General features: G+C 39.5%; 1 protein-coding gene across 3 annotated transcripts in view; it reads left to right on the top strand.

The window, feature by feature from the left end:
- Nucleotides 1-17,464, top strand: part of emid1 (EMI domain containing 1) — a 63,955-nt gene that overhangs the window by 42,450 nt on the left and 4,041 nt on the right. For 2 of the 3 annotated variants that reach the window (XM_025053693.1, XM_025053694.1), the window contains exons 4-14: nucleotides 5,900-5,989; nucleotides 6,072-6,133; nucleotides 6,711-6,843; nucleotides 9,737-9,772; nucleotides 9,878-9,985; nucleotides 12,830-12,937; nucleotides 14,935-15,024; nucleotides 15,914-15,957; nucleotides 16,036-16,098; nucleotides 16,192-16,236; nucleotides 16,477-16,521. In XM_025053693.1, coding sequence (XP_024909461.1) covers nucleotides 5,900-5,989; nucleotides 6,072-6,133; nucleotides 6,711-6,843; nucleotides 9,737-9,772; nucleotides 9,878-9,985; nucleotides 12,830-12,937; nucleotides 14,935-15,024; nucleotides 15,914-15,957; nucleotides 16,036-16,098; nucleotides 16,192-16,236; nucleotides 16,477-16,521 — 824 coding nt within the window. The remainder of the gene's footprint in view (nucleotides 1-5,899; nucleotides 5,990-6,071; nucleotides 6,134-6,710; nucleotides 6,844-9,736; nucleotides 9,773-9,877; nucleotides 9,986-12,829; nucleotides 12,938-14,934; nucleotides 15,025-15,913; nucleotides 15,958-16,035; nucleotides 16,099-16,191; nucleotides 16,237-16,476; nucleotides 16,522-17,464) is intronic. The other variant, XM_025053695.1, reaches the window with a different exon arrangement.

Here is a 17,464-nt window from a genome sequence, read left to right on the forward strand (position 1 = left end):
CTGGCCTGTCTTCAGGCTGCCCAACATTTCTGCACAGGAAGAGAATAAATAAACTGAACTCAGTGATGAGCTTCAGAGATCAGGCTGTCACTGAAGCTGAGGCAGATGTGTTCTAAAAGACTCTGGTTGGCAACAACAACTGGGATTCTGACACAAGGTCTTTGGATTATTTTTGCTCAAAGTGAATGACAGAACAATAATAGAACCTTAGGCTGTGTGTGTGCATTACCTCTGTAAGGGTTTTAATAAACACTGCCTTTCCACTGACATGTTTCTCATGGGAACCAGCGGTTTGGATGAAAATAAAGATAAGCTGTAATAAGATTTAATATTCTGGTGCACAGTAGTTTTTAAGTACCACCAGAGGTGAATAGTGGTGTGTTAAAGTTTCAAGGGGTTTATTGTTATTTACTAGGCCACTCTAAATGGTGCAGAACTATGGCGCAAGAGAAAGGCAAATTTATTTTAATTTCAATATTAAAAAAAAAAAAGAAAATGCTAGAATTAGCAGGTTTTTGGACCTATGTTTTGAATAAAGTTCAATGGAGTTTCAAAGCAAAAGCTGTGAATGTGTTGATATTGTGCACAGTCATCACGTTAAGCATGAAAAAAACAGTTGATAATAATATGTAGAGTGAATAAGATTAAAAGAAATAAAATAGAAGAAGTAGTATACTAAATAAAGTAACTAAAAAAGTAATGGTAAAATAGGCAGAAGAAGACAAACATTTCTGGCACCAATATTGACACTGAGTTATGGTTTGATTCATTTTCTGAACAGATCCATTTTGCCCACAGTCTGGGCAAGGTTTGGAAAATTATTTTTCAATGCTGACATGACATCTTCGCAGGGACATGTATCGTATGTGCTGTACAACTATACAGTGTGGTTCTCTACTACTTACTCATGTTCTAGACCGCAAGTTTTGGGTTCACCTCAAGTTTGTGTACGTTTCAAGGTCAGATTTTCTACAACTGGTGTACAAGACCTCACGCATTTTCCCTGTGTGACAACAAAGTCTGTTTTATTTTATTCTATTTCTTTTCACTCAAAAAACATTAGAATGAGGTTAGGGTTTAGCTGGACTGTTCACATGAATTAATATCATCGCTAAGTCCCAGGATGAAAAACCACACAAGCCATTGTGTTTCATATGTGTTTGATTCTCACTCAGGTGGTACCAGCTGATCTCCGAGTGGGGTCTAGAGATCAATAATAAAGGATTTACATCAAGACTCCCTTTATTTGAACTACTTCCAGATTCACAATGCTTCTTTTGAAACCCATGACCAAAATGTGTTTCTATTGGTTTCAGTACAATTGAGTTTTCAGGGTTTCCCCCTCCCCTGTATGTTTCCCATCTTGGCATAACTTTGTTTCACAGCACGTCTGAATTGTCTCATTCTCTATGCCTCTTTGCCAATGTCAGCCACAACATAGGGTTTTTCAAGTTGCCCATACATGCATCGAATTCCTGGAATATCAAAAACATCATGAAAGAATTCTACCATTTTTTTTCATTATTGTTTAATTGGACACAATGACCAAAGGACAGGCTTTTTGGCACATCAAAGGCACAACATCAAAGGTCAAAGGTGACCCCATTTTTATCTTCAATGGTGTCTTTTCTCAAGAATTCCTTTGAATATGTTAAGCACACATGTTGACTTGGACACAAAAATCAAGTGTTTGGATCTGAATGGGCTGTGGTAAGAGGTCAAGGTCAATGCAGCCTCACAAATCATGTTTTTGGCCTCTGGAACTTTATATATTTCTTTTATTTCTAAGTCAACATCTGCATGTTTAAAAGTCTGGACAAGATGTTTGTACTGAAATAGCAGTAGTCGGTGGAGGCATACTTCCACAGGGCCATAATTCTAGTGTTTCAGTGTCACTGGGAGTTCTTTTAGGTTTTGCAGGCTGGTGGTCAGTTACCCATGTCGATAGAGTTGATGTGAAATGGTCCTTTGCGTCGTCAGCAAGTTCGCCAGCCAGTGTTTGTAAAAACAAAACTCCACACACTTGTTGTGTTACGGAGCCCCTAATGGGACATAGGGAAAAAAAAGGAAAAAAAGAAATGTATCTCGTGCTCACAAGATACTTTCTAGTGCAAACGAGATACTTTCTTGTGAGCACGAGTGTATCTAAGACATTTTGCCACACATACAGTACATACAGGGTAATACATTAAAAAAACAAAACACGTACGGTGGGGAGATCTAAGATACCGGCATGTCATGCGTGACATATGTACTGTATATATGGTGAGCATTTAATTAATGTAGGGTACCTCAGTTAGACACAGGAGGGCACTGTTGTTGTGCCCTCCTATCGCAACGACTGCGACAGGAGAGGGACCAGTGTATTTAACTTAACACGTAATTACGTGAAAGTTATCACGACAAAGTTAGCATGACATGCCGGTATCTTAGATTTCCCCACCGTACGTGTTTTGTTTTTTTAATGTATTACCCTGTATGTATGTGTGGCAAAATGTCTCAGATATACTTTCTTGTGCGCACGAGAAAGTATTTCGTGAACCCGATATGTTTCTTTTTTTCTTTTTTTCCCATGTCCCTTTAGGGGCTCCGTATTGTGTTGCTACTGAATGATGTAAAAAAAATCTCACAGACTTTACAAGCAGGATTTTCCATATCCAGATGATCTCCTCCAACATCTGATTACTTCTCAGAGGTTTCTCATCACTGTCAGACCCATTTTTCTTCTGCCAAGTAATACTTTTACATACAGTTCACTTTATGATGAGCTTAAGCAGAAACACTCCCTCAGGTCTTCTTTCATAACTGCCTCTAAACACATTCCCACAGAAACCTGCTTGTATTCATATATGCTTCCATCTACTCATATTTTTCTTATATTCTCAGTGTTGTGGCTGAAGTAATTTGAAATGAAACTAACCTAAACCTAAACTAACTGTTATGCTAACCTTTATCTTGCTTTGACTTTTTATTTTCTTCCTTTTCCTTTTTTAATAAACATTATTGCATGAAGTCTATATAATAGGATTAAAGGACCAGTTTGGGCATTTAATTGGAATCCAGATTTTATGTGTGTGTGCGTGTGTGTGTGTGTGTGAATAAGAGAGAAAGAGTAAAAGAGAGAGAAGGAGAGACGGCGCTAATGCTGGGACTTCTTTCGGCCCATTGAACTCTCTGTGGGAGTATTTCTCTAATGAAGAGCTGTGGCTGAGTAACTGATTAGGCCTCAGTGTAACACGGGGCACAGGGTCAAATACATTCACACATTTCTTTGACACCACCCTTCTACTCTCAGCTGGGGCAATTAGTCTACTGAGAACAAAGAGTGGAGACAATGAAGCGTGTCCATCGGGAGCCTTCATTAACTGTGAAGATGTTGTTATTGGACGAGAAAAAAACTTTAATCAAAGTTCTCTTTGGTCTTCACTTCTTGCGCAAACATATCCTGGATGTGTGAAAACACACACTGCAGACCGTGTAGTCAAGACAGAGAAGAAAACCAGGATCAGAGCTGCAGGATTTTACATTTATTGTTGTAGGACAGGGACAGGGATTATGTTAGAGGTGTGTGTGGGAGACACTTGTTCCTGGGCCACAGTTGGCTTATGGCTTAACTCAATGTAAGGAGTGTAGCAGAGGGATCTTGGCACTGAAATGTTCTCTTTTGTCAGAATGGAGAAAAGGTGGTGTTGGGTGGGAAGTGTGTAAAAGCCTTCCCACCCAAGGGAACCTTTGTAGAAAGGGTTATAGTTCCTATTCAGAGTCACCTTTCGCACTTAATGCACTACATGATCGGAACACCACAGAATTGTCTACACAAACTGCTGTGGTGTAAAGGCCTTTTTGGTTTTAAATGTTTTATATAGAGAACTTGCTCATCCAAGGTAGGTCACAGGGGCAGCAGTCCGAGCAGAGAAGCTGAGACTTCCTTCTCCCCTGCCACGTTCTCCAGCTCTTCCGGGGGGTTCCCAAGGCGTTACCAGGCCAGCCAGGGGTCATGGTCTGTATTTGCTTTCTTCCTCTCACTCTCCTCCTGATGGGACAAAATGGAAGGGTTTTTAAGTTTAAAGGAATGTTGCTGCCCAACATTTTTACAGCTGACCTACAGTATAAAGGGATAGTTTAATAATATTTTAATAAATATTTTATATCTAAAAGTAGTGTTAAGATTATCTGTACAGTTTTAGAAGAATTATGTGTTTGGACTGGAATTTCCCTTTAGGGGATCTGATTTGTGATCTGTGAACAGAAACCTAAAATAAAATAGAGGATAACGAGGGAGTGGCTGGTACCTGGAAATTAAATCAGTTTTTTAAAAATCAAAACATGAGGATAGGTAAACTTGTGTGCACATAAAATTTTGCCCTCGTTCTCTGACACTTTCCTGTGGACAGAGTTAGAACACAGATGAAAAACAGGCCAACATGTGTGTTTCTTCTTCTGTGTGAAAGGTTTACATTGTTATTGAAACATGCAAGTGTTCTCTACAACCATAAGTATATACTATTTAACTCTCTTACATGGTTTTAATCCGTCCGCACTCTAAATCCTCTGAGAAAAACCCAGTGAAATCATGAGCCCATATTCAGAGGACGGTGAATCACTGGAGTGCTCTCAGCTTACCCAGAATCATGTGGTTTATCAACTCTTCATCCTCCTCCTTCACCCTCACTCTCACTCCTTGCTCCTTGAGTAATCACTCAGTCTATTGTTCTTTCCTGTGTTAAGTTTTCAAATGTTTGTTTTTCCTTGAGGACAATGAGATCTCAATTTTCCCTCGTTCTTTTAGTCTGTGGCAAAAGAGCGAGATCGTGCCATGTGATGGCACAACAGGAGGCTGTCGGAGAAGAATCGGATTCTCCCGCTGTATCTTAGTGCTGCAGGAGACATTTCATGACATTAGTGTCAAACTTGGCATCAACTGTGGCGTCTGTGGCTGCTGAATAGAAGTTCATGCGACCTGGAGGCTAATGAGGTGCTGAATCCCAACCTCTTGTCTGCCTCAGGAGCACCTGAGCTGACCAGAGCCAGGCCAGGCCAGACAAAGGAGTCAGTCTAGCATTTCCACTGAGGTCTGCCCATTCCACACATCCACAGTCCAGGGACACAAGCTCCCACACTTCATAAAGTGAAGGCAATACTGAATGTGAGCCAAGTCTGCCCATTCTCTCTTCACAAGGAAACTATTGTTTGTCTTGACACGCCCTCTCTCCCAGGAACTTGTGATTTTACACTGGCTGAAGTAACAAGGTTAAAGGAAAGCACATTGGAAAGATGCTGGATGTGCAAAATATGTCTCTTGGAAATGTACGACAAACCAAATGTGCAAATAATTTCCATTTCACTCACTAAACCGTGTTAACCTTCTGTAGTCTTTTCATGACGTAATCCCAAGAAGCAACTCACTGTCAAAAACTGTGCGGGGGAGAAATCTTGTGAAACAGCGCTCGTACTCTAAGTTGTATTACACTGCAGTGATGGCATGATAGTACATTTAACAAGTCAAGTCTGTTGAGACAAATATTTTCTTTTGTCTCTTTTTATTCTGACCCAGTTGTCTTTGTAGCTGACTGCTGTCCAGTCACTGTAACTGTACTGGGATGAAGATTAGAAAACACTTTTCTTTGACCCACCACATGGAATTTTTAGCATCACAGCAGGAGACAATATGTGAGCAAATACCAAAGTAAATTAAAATAACAGCAACTCAGGAATAAAAAATATATTTTTGTTGTTTTGCGTAGATAAATATAATTCAATCTATCCAGTTGTAAGTGTACGGTCCAAAGAGAACAAGAAAAAAATTATCATATGACAAATAATCACTTCTTCCTTGGTTTGTTAGATTAAAAGCAAGTTGCACTAATTATCTCTTATGTCTTTTTGTCTTCTGTTGCAGATGCAGAAAACCAGCTGGTGGCTCAGGAAGCAGTGAGGAAACCATCCTCGCTCCGTCGGCAGCCTGCACGCACCAGTGAACCACTCTCCAGTAAGATCTGTGAACTTCTTACTGGTTTCTCCAGGAAGTACAGTTGGAGAGGTTACAAGATTATATTTCTAATCTTTTTCAGACTGTCTAAACTGCAGCCGTATCACAGCTCTGAGCGACAGACTGAATTCGTTGGAGACCAAGGTAACAGCTAAGGTCAATTCTGTCGTTGAGTAGCAGCAGATTAGCGCATGATTTAGGAACAGGTCAGTTCAGTTTGGGCCAGAAAACAAAATGTAGCCAAAATGTAAGAAATTGCCATAAGTTAGCCAAGAATTTTTATTGTAAGCCAAAAAGAAATATTACCTTGGATTAAAGCTAAAAGTTATGTCAGTCAGAGCGACAAGAATTCTTAAGCAAGTGTATCATAGACACTCATTTTGGTTCATGGGCCACATACAACCTAATTAGATGTCAAGTGGGCCGGCCAGTACAATCATAACCTTCATGCAAAGAAATACAAGTATATTAGATATTTATTATTTGTTCATATTTAATGAAATATAATTTTTACAAAAAATATCCTGAACATGAAGTGTTTTTTTTATTTTCAAAATCAGTAATCAGACTGTAGTTATTTGAAAAGACACCAACACGTATTTCACAGGAGCAAAAATGACCTAAAACACCCTGGAGAAATAGAAATAAAAGTAACACATTTCAATTTAAAATGAAAGTAATGAATGTTAAATGTCCCTTCTTTTATTTCTTCCTGTCTCAGGTCCAGTTGCTGACCTCTCTGTCCTCCATATCACATCGAGCTATTCAGGTTAAAGGGGAAACTGCACCAGAGACTTCATTACTAATGGGGGCTGGTCCCACTCAGGGGGTGCCTGGTGAACAGGGACCTGCAGGTAGGTGTACTGTAGATGTCATGCTGTCATGCCTGAATATGTCTTGTGTTTAAAAATGAAAAGAGGAGAGTGTTAACCTAGACTGATATCAACAATAGGTTTTTGAAAAAAATAAATTAATTTAGTTGGGTTGATGTTTTCTGTCACATTTTACATCAGAACTTTTTGGAATCCTGCTCTCCTGATTGACAAGGATAATAAAGAACTAATTAGTAAAATAGTTATCAAGAATATACAGGTTTTGCACATCTGTAGTTGTTTCTAACTACAAACAGAGAGACCACTGCCATTTCTTCATTCAGTCTGCTGTTTGAAGTTCTGTGCCAGCATGAACTCAATTTCTGCCCCCTACCTGCTCATATCATTTTCCCTCCTCTGCACACACTTGTTTCCTTTAAGTTGGGTCTCACTTGTGTTGGCTGCTCACTTTCAGCATTCTGTGGCAGTGTGGAAAGCTAACACTTGCATAAAAAGCATAAAAATCCTCTCTTGTGCTGGCATCCAGCCCAGAGATGGCTGCAGCTAAAGACCTTGCTGCAATTCATAACTTCAAACATCCACACAAAAATGTCTGCTGTATTACTATTGTGAAATATATTTTTCGTGTAACAATCATTCACATTCACTTCATACGAAGATAGTCTGATGGTATCGAGTTTCACGTGTGGAAAATGACATGCGTCAAACAAAAGCAGGTTCATTTTGTAGCAATCCTTGAATCCCTCTTCCTCTTCCTCCTCATTCTTCTTCACTACTGTCTATATAAAAGCCACCATGTAATTTACTCTATAGTGAGCTATAAAGTGAGACTTCAACTGTCTTGTTAGCAGAAAGTGCAGTGAACATCCGACTGTTAAATTTATGTGGGCGCTACATTTATAAATGTAATTTACACAATACATTGGGACAATGAAAATAGCGTGCAGTTACTGTAGGGAACAGAACAGAAGGTTATGATGTCTTCTTTTTTCTGACCCTTGAATGAAACCCAAACCTGACGCCTTCTTCCCTCAGACAGAGTGGTTTTCAGATTAACATCTCATTAATCCTGACTGATGATGGCGGTAGAGCGCAGCAAAAACTCTCACGAGTGAATGAGATATTGAGAGTTGGATGGCCAAAAATAAAATGATTATGTTATAATGGAATTAACAGCTCTGAGCCAGTTCACAGATTATTCATGTCACAATAAGCTCTAAGACAATAGTTATCTGTGTCTGACATAGAGACATTAATTTCCTCTGTGGGAAATGGAGCGAGTTTGGCAAACAGTTGGGTTCAAAGAGTGCTTTCACTAGTTGTATTGAATGAGTGTAATGTTTTTCTTTTACTTTTTAAAATTGGATTTGATCTGAAAGCTGTTGATCCTCAGGTGGTCAGTAAAGTGGAAGTGACAATGAAAAAAAAAAATTTTGCCTGTTTTATCACCAAACAAATCTCAAGATAAGCAATGAGAACAGTCAGTAGAAGAATTAATGATTAATTAAGAATTAATGATTAACGAACACTTTACAAATAAAATATTTGAATGCAATTTACTATGTATGAATGTATTTTGAATTCCCCCTACTGTGACACGAATGAATGATTTGTCTCTATCTGATCTTATCTTAAAAGAATAAATGTCTAGATATCCTAAATAATGATAGAGAGAATTAAAAAAACATGCTCCCTAAGGAAGTGGTGTTTTTTATACAGTTGTTTTTTTATGTGTATTACTAATTTTCACTTTCACAAACAATATGTTTGTATTTATTTTTTGTACTTTTCATTTGTACTATTCTGTTTTATGTCTGGATATTTTAACTGTTCTTACTTTTATAATGTGTTAATCTTTCGCTCTTTCACTCTTTATCATGTATTTTTCATCCTTTTGTTAGTTTTATTTCTATTTTTTTTTCTGACCAACTCTGGGACATTTACTGAAATGTTTGTAAATCTATACATTTATACAACACTGCTCTGCGGTTTGTCCAGACACCAATAGAATGAATTACTTTCATGGCAGTCAAAACAGAGGGTCTGAAGAGAAACATTTATGTCTTACGGTTGATGTTGTGATATCAGTTGAAGCCTTCAGGTCGTCTCCCAGAGATCGCTGTGCAGACAGTATGTCGTTGTGAATTCCCCTTTTTATACTTTTTGTACCTGGCTTTACAGTGAAACCTAGAGGTGTTTGTATCTCAAATCATGTTTTCCCATAAGAAATAACAGAAAAAAATTAATCCATTCCGGCTCTCTAAAAAACTCCCTTATTAGTGCTGATAACAATAGAAAAACATGTTTTAATTGCTATAGAGACATACACACACACACACACAAAATATAATATATAAGTATTCCTGTGATATAAAATAAAATGTGGTTTTGATTTAGTTCTCATGTTCGAGACAGACAATACAGTAGCAGCTAATGGTGGCATGTGCAGAGGAGGAGGGAGGGAGGAAGGATGGAAGGGAAGAGAGTTCATTCGTACGTAGTACACTAGCGTACTACTTAACTTAACTTATGTATTTGTTTTCGGCCAACTAGCGTCGGCATCTGGAAGCGTGCTTGTATCTCAAGTCATACTTGTATCACGAAGCAAATATTTGCGCGAAGGCTTGCTCGTATCTCAAAATACTCGTATGTTGAGGCACTTGTATCTCGAGGTTCCATTGTATTTCCAAAATCCTGTAAGGAATCATTTATCTGGAACAGACATTTAAATATGCTTTAATGAATTCATAAACACAGTAATTATTTTTTTTCTCTATTTCTTGGACATACTGTAAGTCAGAGTTTAACTTCATCCCTCAAGTTTTACACTCTCTTTTCTTCGGGTACTGTGATCCCAGACTTAATTCCCAGGACTGCATCTCACAACTAAGCTGTCTGTGTGTTTTCCCTGCAGGCCCTCAGGGTGAAAATGGGAGAGATGGCCGAGATGGTAAATAGTAATTATTGTTGTAATTACTGTTGCATTTCAGTCAGTGTAAAACAATTCAAACCAGTTAACTTCTGCGATTACTCAATGACTGTTTCCTTCTCTTAGGGAAGCCGGGGTCTCGGGGGCTGCCAGGTCCCAGCGGGCCTCAGGGGGAGGCCGGCGTGAGGGGTCCATCTGGAGTTCCTGGATCGAAGGGATCTGCCGGACCAACAGGTAAAAGATGAGCGACAGCAGAGGGCAAAAACCTTTTTTAATGGATAATGGTGTTGTGTGTTTATAAGATGAGGTGAGAATGTGTGCCTCGTTGCAGTGAGGGTTGAACCCTGGTTTAAACCACTTTATTTTTACCATTCTGTAGAAAGAGACTGTGGAATGGGAAACCAAACAATTCTTTTGAAATACTTATGGGTGAATTAGAGCAATTTTACTCAAAAAAAGCTGTCCTGCTCCACTCTGTCTTTCTCGCAAAGTTCTCAGCAAACCCACAGACCCTCCTGTGGTCACACTGTTGTGGCCCGTAACTTACTGGAATTCATCCACTTTGTTTGTCGTTGAGTTTTCGAAAATCACATTTCCGAAAGTGCTTCTTTATTGGGCAGCTGAAGCATTTGATTACGTATGTACAACCGCGCCGACATGTGCTGCACCAGGTTAGCAGCCAGAACACGTAAAGATGAATACTGGTTTGACAAATTCCTATTTCCGGAGAAGTGGGTTTGCTGAAAAAATAATGCAATAAAAACAATAAAACTGGACTTCAGTATTTTAACTCAACGTCTATTTAACGGGCAAAAGGACAGAAAACACTAACTGAAAACTGTAGAAAAAAACTTCTTCCACAAACTATAAAATTATATATAGACAGAGGGGCAAAAAAATTAAAGTCACACAAGGTACATTCTCAAGCTTAGGTTGCTCAATAATCAGGTTAACAAGTTAAGTTTGATGTTCATGTTAATCAATACTCGATGAGACCTGTATGTCGTCAGGAGATTACTGTTTCTCAGTCTTTTTGTATTGTATAAGTATTCAATGAGACTGTATCATGAAAGGAAGTATTCATACATATATTTTTGCAGAAGCCCTGACATGTCTTCTGGGTCAGAGCTCATCTGACAGGGATCACATGATACAATGGTTTGCTGCTGTCAGAAAAGCACAGATTTGGAATCAGCAATCTGACATTGGATTATAATGATATATTGGCGTGGCGCTTTGGCCCAGAGGCAATGTCTCTGTCATTGGTGTGGAACCCCAGGGTTCACCTCCTGGGCAAGTCTGAATCCCAGTTAGGGCAATTGGTACCTTCCAGTGGACTCACCACCTGCAGGATGGGGGGGGTGCGGTGCGGTGCAATGTGATTTGGGCGGTGACTGCCGCCCCCCCCTATCCGGTAACAGATAAGCGGATGAAAATGGATGGATGGATGATATATTGGCTATACTAGAGAAGGAAACGACCATCCAGACTGTTATCAACAAAAGATGCTCAGTCCAAGATGTGTGCTGATGTGGAGGGGCATCTATAAAGTCAAAGTTTTAAATGACATTTTTACTGCATTTTTTTGAAGGTGTACCACCTTGTCTGCAGATGTGGTTTTCTAAGTGACCACACTTTTGTCACTGCTGCTCTGTGGTGTTGACTTGTTATTTCTTTCCTGTGGATGGAGGGAGTGCCTTTCCTCTTAGGCAGGATATACAGTGACCCCTGCTCTGTGCCTGCTGCTGGATGAAATTTAGCACAAATGTTTGACTACAAACCCCCAGCCATGTGACTTCAATCTGAAAATGAACATGAGCTATATATACACAAAGCCCAGGTCTTTATGATTTCCATATGCCAGTGGTGTTATTGTTTTTTCTATCTCCATTACCTCATAAGTACCCAAAGCCAGGGCCATGTTTTCCTTGTTAGGCTGATTTTTTTTTCTTTTTCTTTTTCAAAAGAAAGATAAACACAGGGTTGGACTGTGTCCAGTGACAGGCAAGATGTAGACAAATATGTTTCTGAGTCTGGGGTCATGGGAAAGATTGTAGAACTAACTTTTGATATTAGGAGAAGCAACACAGTGCATGGTGATGAGTCCTGATAAGTTACAGGAGAGTAGTATTACACTATGTGATTCTTATTTTAATAGGGCATCCCCGAGCTGCTCCAGGGAACTATTATTCTGCAGGAAAAACTGTTTTCCCCAATATGTCCGATACACTCCACAGAACCACTTTAACTGGTCATTTGAGCCACGTTTCCGCAGATTGAAGTGTACAGTCTTTCCAAAGCAGCCGAAACACAGCTGGTCATGCTGCAGTTTTTATTGAGGCTCAGTGAAAATGGCCTGTGTCAAATCAGAGCTGTAATAACATTACAGTGCAAAGGAGTGATTAGCTGACCGTCACTCACAAAGATGACAGCGCATCTGTCTGAGGTGGAAAGACTGGGTTTCAGGGGGGGCACTACCTAAGGGGAGTCCAAACATGAGGTTAGGTGGATTTGTGGAGGGGCTTTTATTATTATTTATTTTCTATGTTTAAAAAAATATCCGTGTGGTGAAGGCAGAACGCTTTCACTTACTGGCCCATATTTCTTACCCTGGACCGTCTACAGGCAGTCGCTGGATCAAACACATGTATGAAAGCAAGCAACATGTATTGAGGGAGTATTTAATTCACCATGAAGCGATGCCAGTAACACTTTGCAGAGTGTAATGGTGTTTATATGAGTTTTCCTGTGTCCCAGAGTCCCTCAGTACTGGGCCATTAAAGACCCACCTACTGTTAATTACAGGGAATGTTTGCAGGAAATGTGAATACAGGCCACATCGGTCCAGCTGCTGTTTTTACTCCACATACAGTATGTTCATACTACCAGTTAGTATTATGATGAGTCAATAAGCAGTTTATCTAATCTTAATTCTATTCTGTTTTCCTCACAGTTTATTCCATCTAGTCTTTATTTTATCGTCACTGCTGCTCCATCTACTCTGCCATTGATTTACAGAGGAGAAAATACACTGATGCGTGGTCACCACAGTATCGTTTCTGTTATTCTTTCTCTTAGGACCCCGTGGTCCACCAGGACTCCCAGGAGACAAGGGTCCACCAGGCCCACCTGGGCCACCAGGACCTCCGGCACCTGCTAGTGCCCGCATCCCAGAACCAGACCAAAGTAAGAACCTAAAGAAAGAACAGTCTTTATGAAGACACCCTGCAACTTGTTATCTTAACACAGTATAGTATTTGTAGATGTATTTCCCCTGGACCAGGGTGTAAGTTAAATGTTTTTTCGACACACCAATAGGGGGCCCTATAAGTCACTTCATTTTTCCAACTCTTGGTGGCATAAGCAGCCTTGATTCAGTGCTTATGTGTATGCATGCAAGCTGCTGTGGGGCTTATAAATTGTCACATGGAATATTTATGACCTTTTTCTAAAGGTCCAACATCTAGACAGTGGGTACACCCAAGTCTGAACTTCACCACGTTCTCTACATCCATGGAAAACATTCCATCTGGGCTAAAATGGGATACCATGTCCAAACAAACCAGCTGACCATGAAGCCAGCAAGAGTTCATGTACACAAATTCAATCTAAACCAGTGTTCTGTAGATGCAGTCAAAGGCCTTACAGCACAGCTGATGTCTTCTCTCAAGCTGTGTGGAAACTCTCCCAAGATTCAGCACTAATGGTAAAGAAAAGAAATGAAGACAATAAGAACCAGACACAGTGACGGGGATCCTTTTACTGCTGCTCGCTTCTGTCAGCGAGGCAGAACAGAATCAAAGAGTGTTAAACGGGGGCACAGAAGGTCTGAGATTGACACAGACTTCACATGCTGGGATACAAACCTGTCCTTCACTGATGTCACCCAACAACTTCCAGATGTAGATCGTTCAGACAGCTGAGGGCAGTGTGAGAGGCAGATGGGCGCCGGCACCGGCTCTTTCAAGGTCAACACATCACTGGGTTTTATTTTTAATTTCTCAGTGGTAAAACTAAGTATGTCACACACACAGGTTTTCAAAGCAGTTGGTTCCCAAGTGGAGAATGCAGTAGGTATGTGGGTTTGGCATAATGAACGTAAGCCATTTCTTTCACATCAAAGAAACACTAGGGAACATTAGGAACCAGGGACAGGGTCGAGCGCTCTGTGCAGTGAGCTTTCTTGCGAAAACAACCTAGAGATTATCCTCTGCAGAACAGAAAAAAAAATATATATATGTAATATATATATATATTATTATTATTTTATACAGCAGCATCAATAACAGCACCTAACAGCTTTGGTTTTTGACTTTCCAGAGTCACTCTAAGCCCCAGATCACAGTGCAAAGTTTGCAAAATATGTGCAGAGAAATAGAGCAGCTCTGTTTTGGATGTCACCTCTGTTCCCGATCTGTTTGAGGTGGGCTGATGCCTGGCAGCTGGAGGATGCTGCTGGCTCCTCCTGTGCCTCTGTTTTCACTATATATCTCACACTGTGATTGGATTAATGTGTTGTCAGTATAAAACAGTATAAAACGCGCCAATGAGCACACATCACTTCTTTATATGTAGTCACATGTTTATTTGCTGTATGTCCGAACTGTGTTGCACAACAATACACTGAGTTATGTTATGCTATAGCCTATATTTAAACAATGTCTAATACTGACATTGCTTTCGTACTACGCTAAAGTTTGACGTTTTTACCCTGGTGAAGTCATTGAATAAAAATTAGTTGGAGACACAGCCCTCTAGTGGTACAGGTTTAAGGGCCGCTTAAACAAAGTACTGCGATGTTTATTTAGAAATTCGCTGAGGCTTGTTTTCACAGATATTTAAGGCTCACTTTAGCGGCTGCCCTGTTGGCCAGAGTGTGTTTAGATATTTACTTAAAGGAGTCTCAGGTTCTATCTTTTTTATAGACTTTATTTTTACAATTACCACTTGTAAATTTAACCAATGTAAAACATATTATTTGTGGAAGAATATTGAAAGTATGTATTTCAGTCAAAAAGAAACCTTAAAAAGTAAAAAGTAAGCTTTTAAGACATTTAAGACAATCTTATACCTGTAAAATGTGTAACCTTGCAACATCCGATTACATAGTTCACCTTTGTTCCTGGTTGTAGCTGCTTTCCTTCTACATCCCATTAAAAACAAACATTTTGCTTTAACTCAAGCTCGTGGAAAAGATCTGTTCTACACCAACTCTTTCCATGACTCACGAAGATTGTCTCTTCCAGGACCTCACGGACCCTCCGGACCTGTTGGTGAGTGTTTACTGTTTATTCCCAGCTAAACACAGCACTTTAGTGTGTATTGTTGTTTATAAGACTTTTATCCAATTAGGCCATTTTAATATTATATAGTACAATATAGCATAATATTATTGAAAACAATTCTAAAAACAAATTAATGTAATTTTCTGTGGGGTTTCTTTGTGTGACACAAATGTCCACTGGAGTTGCACAAATTATGAATAATGTCGGAACAACCTTGTGTAAGTACCCAGCAAAGGGTTCAGTCCAGAAGCTAGCACCTAACCTGGATAGTCTAATGATTGTTCTAATGTTGTCCAGATTATGAGCTGCTGTGTATTTTTTAATGTGTTAAACCTTTAGAGTCTAGACATAACCTCTGACATAAGAGGTCCAGGAAAAGGTTGCCTTTCTGTGGCTACAGTTCATAAGGAAATGTAAATGTAACTGACTAAAATGTGGTAAAAACTCAAAAAAGTTTTTTTCCCTCTGTCTGCTAAACTGTCAGTGAAAAGATTCATTATATATTGATGACATGTGAAATGTTAGTGTCTGAGCCAGCCTTTTTGTTGTCGGTGAGGTAATTTGTATTGCAAGAAGACAATTTGGCCATATTTTCTAGAAATGTAAAATATGTTATTAATATATAATAATACTATATAATATTGTGTTAAGCTGTGCTATAAGGCTTTCCAGAAGCACGTGACAATGTGTAATTTCATCAAATCTATACTTTAATACTTTAATTACTAAGTCTTGTTGGATGGTACCAATATCAAGTAATGAAAACTAAGTCAAACTTCTCAGCAGACCAATCAAAGTTTCCCTATAGGTACCCACTGGTGTAGATTCATTGTGTTAGTGTGATTTTTTTTTTTTGTCTCTTATGCAGGTGGTCCAGGTCCTCCAGGCCCAGTTGGACCCCCTGGCCCCGCAGGACAGAATGTAATCTCACTCACATTTATGTGATGTTGCTAAAAAAAGTTCTTTTAGCTAATTCTTCAATGTATTTCTGTATTCCAGGGTAAACCTGGCACTCCTGGAACACAGGGTCCATTTGGACCAAAGGGAGATCGTGGGGAGAGAGTGAGTGTTTTCTAAGAATCGTATCATTTTTGTAAAAGACCTAAAAAACCTTAAGCAATTTTGTTCTCTCTTTTGCCTTTGTTTCTTTGTCAGGGTCTTCTGGGTTACCCAGGAGAGAGGGGCTTCAGAGGAGAACCGGTAAGTTCCCTTTAATATGCTACCTTGAAGATCAGGCTTGTAATGAACAGACATATAGGCAGTGCCACAGGTCATATATTTAGTTATACCTCTATAAACTACATTCACCAGCTGCACCATAAACCACACCCCAGTGCAGTCTCACATCACATTTATGTTGAAGTAAACTGCAGTAAAATCATTTTTTAGTGTTTTTATGTGAAGCATGTTTAAAATGAAATACTTGTTAATATTTTACAGGGAGCACCAGGTCCAAAGGGAGAGCCAGGGGAGAAGGGCTTGCCGGTAAGAATGTTTTTGATGGTGGTTCAGAGCTGACACGGTGACATGGCGGTCCGGAAGAGATAGATAAGACAAAGTCACGTTATAAAATGGGTTGTTATTTAATGATTCTTCTCTGCATTCTAACCCTCATGTTTCTTTTATGTCTTTCTGAAATACAAGAACACAGTGAATGTAAGATTTTTTTTGATTTGTGTAATTATGTGTTCACTTTCGATCAGTAAATTTAGGATTCTAATTTCAATCTAATCGTGACAACTGTCGTAGACGATCATTTCTTTCCAATCAGCAGTTTGTTTATGTGAACTAGCTACAGTGTCTGTTTCACAGTGCAGTGTTGTTCTAGTCCTTCAGACACGGTTGTGTCTGTATATATTTGTGAGTGAAATCTGTTTGTGTTGATGTGTTTTTGTTTCCGTTGGTCCTTGGGGTGTGCTCTGGACTGCTGTCCCCTGTCACGGCACTGTCCTCTTGACCCTAAAGCTGTCTGACTCCCTCTGCAAGCTGCTGTCCCCATGGCTACCTTTCACAGTCACCTTTTCAGCATCTGACTTTGGCATATACACACATACATATGGAAATACATAATGAGCCTTGTCATTCTGTAGCAGCATCACACACCAAATCAGATGGAGTGAAATTATATGGAATACATGAATATACACCCATAAAATATACATTTTAAATCATCTTTTAAAATCTAAACTGATGATCAATTTGACTTTACAGCCATTACGATGTCTGAATGACCAGCAGAGGCAGTGTGTGTACTGTATATGCCAAATTGCTCCGTATGTGTCAGTGGTGGGTCCTGTTGGGCTCAGAGCTGTTGAGCTCTGATGTGAGTGGAGTGGATACAGCTATTCTCATATATCCTACGGCTCCACCTTGCATGATTTCCTTATTACTCACTTTTAATAAACTTTATTTTCATATCAACTAACTT

The sequence above is a fragment of the Cynoglossus semilaevis genome, unplaced genomic scaffold (assembly GCF_000523025.1).
Source record: "Cynoglossus semilaevis isolate Cse_v1.0 unplaced genomic scaffold, Cse_v1.0 scaffold342, whole genome shotgun sequence".
NCBI lineage: Eukaryota > Metazoa > Chordata > Actinopteri > Pleuronectiformes > Cynoglossidae > Cynoglossus > Cynoglossus semilaevis.